This window comes from Penaeus japonicus, unplaced genomic scaffold (genome assembly GCF_977035675.1).
Source record: "Penaeus japonicus unplaced genomic scaffold, GWHDUDI00000001_assembly GWHDUDI00000015, whole genome shotgun sequence".
Classification (NCBI taxonomy): Eukaryota; Metazoa; Arthropoda; class Malacostraca; order Decapoda; family Penaeidae; genus Penaeus; species Penaeus japonicus.
This window is the reverse complement of record NW_028234417.1, coordinates 30,630,454-30,632,953: the sequence shown is the minus strand read 5'-3', so window position 1 is coordinate 30,632,953 and position 2,500 is coordinate 30,630,454. Positions and strand designations below refer to the sequence as shown.

At 35.4% G+C, this 2,500-nt stretch overlaps 1 protein-coding gene across 17 annotated transcripts in view; it reads right to left on the bottom strand.

Moving 5' to 3' along the window:
• The window catches only part of Sap47 (Synapse-associated protein 47kD), a 174,567-nt gene that overhangs the window by 11,938 nt on the left and 160,129 nt on the right, over positions 1–2,500 (bottom strand). For all 17 annotated transcript variants that reach the window (XM_086544766.1, XM_043011205.2, XM_086544759.1 and 14 more), the window contains 2 exons: positions 1,831–1,961; positions 590–736 (listed from right to left, as the gene is read on the bottom strand). In XM_086544766.1, the coding sequence (XP_086400892.1) occupies positions 590–736; positions 1,831–1,961 (278 nt within the window). The remainder of the gene's footprint in view (positions 1–589; positions 737–1,830; positions 1,962–2,500) is intronic.

Sequence of the window (2,500 nt, the reverse complement as noted above, 5' to 3'; positions counted from 1 at the left end):
CCTCTCTGCAATGCGCATTTTTCAAAGGTCATACGCTTTGGTGCTGCTTTTTTTTCTTTTGTTGAAATTAAGTTCTTCATACTTGCAGTTGTATAACTAGGGCATCATACCAAATGCTAATTAGTGTCACTTCTCTAAGATATCATATATAGACTCACATATCAGACCATAAGTCTAGATAGTAACAGAAACCACATCTGAAGATGCCCAAACCAGGCTGAACATCTTAGAATGTGACCCAATTCCTTATTGGTATCAATCTCTTTTGCAACATACCTAGTTAAACTTTCTTTAAAAACTAAATTTTAGGACCATTTTCTATCATTACATTCCCATTCCCATTTCACAATGATAAAATAAAAATGAAATCAACCAATTGTGTATCAATATTTCTATAGTCACTCTCGTGTCTGTACAAAGATGAAAAATCAACAATACACACACACACACACACACACACACACACACACACACACACATATATATATATATATATATATATATATATATATATATATATATATATACAAAAATATATTTTTCTGGCTCATTTATTACTCTTTCCCTTCAGCAACCTCTCTCGACTCACCAGAGGGTTTGGTAAGGTTGGAGATCCCTCGCTTGACCTCCTCCAGATCCTTGGAAGATGGCTGGAAGGAGTCTGAGACAAACTCGCTCTCTCCTCCGTGACTAGGGCTATCGGGATGGTCTACGTCATCATCCTTACCCTTTGAACCTGAGGGAAAGTTTGTGAGTGAGTGTTTTAATGGGAGGAACAAAGTAATAATAATAATTCAAAAAAGCAAGAGAGAGAAAGAGAGAGAGTGAGAGAGAGTGTGGGGGGAGAGGGAGGGAGGGAGAGAGAGAGAGATTGAGAGAGAGAGAGAGAGATTGAGAGAGAGAGAGAGAGAGAGAGAGAGAGAGAGAGAGAGAGAGAGAGAGAGAGAGAGAGAGAGAGAGAGAGAGAGAGAGAGAGAGAGAGAGAGAGAGAGAGAGAGAGAGAGAGAGAGGGAGAGGGAGAGAAAGAGAGAGGGAGAAAAAAAAAAGAGTATAGTTTGCATGTAGATATTGCTTTTAGACCCCAATTATGGGACAATACAAATAATCTTTAAATAAATAACTTTCTAAATCAAAGAAAAGTACATGATAAATATATCTTCACACATGAATTTATGCTGGACTCCAATAACAATTCTGTGATTTCTTTAGTTAAAGTACAAAATAAAGTCAACTTTTTGAAATCTTCTATCTTGCCCAAGTATCATATATCTTTGAGTTGCTATTCTTCTTCTGAATATATAATTTATATGTACACCAGTGTGTAGAAATATCAAGAAGAATCTGGCAAGTCCAATCTAAAGTTTTATTTGCAACTTGTATTTCAAAACCGAAAATCTCAAGTGAATATTTCTTAGCTTTTACTCTGTCCAAGTTTAAGAAAATATAGTCTCGAGAGAAACAGAAAACCGAGAGCACCTGCATTAGAAAATAATATTCTGTTCTTTCATTCAAATCTTACATCTTGCACTATTATAATATTGGGGTTTAAATAAAGACGGTGAAATATGCTGACATGATTTTGCAACATGGTTATCATTTTTATAGATAAAATATAGTATATATTACTGTATTTTTGCTAAAATTGTACTCTAGACAGATATTCTTTAGCTCTTTAACTATTATGTAGAATTTGCATCTTGCTTTTGGGGGCTATCACACAAGGACATACTTTCACATACTACCATCAATCTACAAGTCTATCATATATTATCTTCAAATTTGTACCAATTTAATTTGCTTTATTTGAACCGTTCTGTCTACGTTCCCTACCCCTCTCTCCATCGGCTGTAGTCTTGCTGGCTGCATCAACGCCTTCCCTCTCCAGTGTAGAGAGCTCTGTACTCTGCCTGATGAGACCCACACGGTAGAAGTAGTTCCTCCAGAATGTCTCCTCGTTGATGCTACGAAAAGAAAGGGAAAAAGTAAGATATTCTGGACTCATAACTTGGACCCTATCTTGGCACAATGATCCATGAGCAAGGCACTGGATGTGGAGTAATATTTGTAACTAAAGTGGTCTGAATTTATAAAGTATATGAGAGAATGATGGTTGAAAACGTGTATTGGTTGGTATGTGAGATATTATGTATACCTAAGTAGATAGGAATTCTATATGATTCAATAAAGGGTGTATTATACTTATCCAACTGTTACATCTATCATCTTTCATGTAAAGTCAAATAAGCCCCAAAGAGGGGTTTCAGCATGATATTTTACAGTACACAGATACATTTATATATCTCAAAACTCTACTTTCATATGTTCCTTAAAATAAATAGTTTAATACAAATTTCCTTCATTGTTGACTCCTCATCTATGTGTATCATATTATGAGTTTTGTGTTCTAATACATTGTGAAACCTTCGTGATGTCAACACTTTTGAAGCTAAATTTGGGTCAAAAGCTACAAAGTCACTTGAGCAATTGATTTTGCCACAGC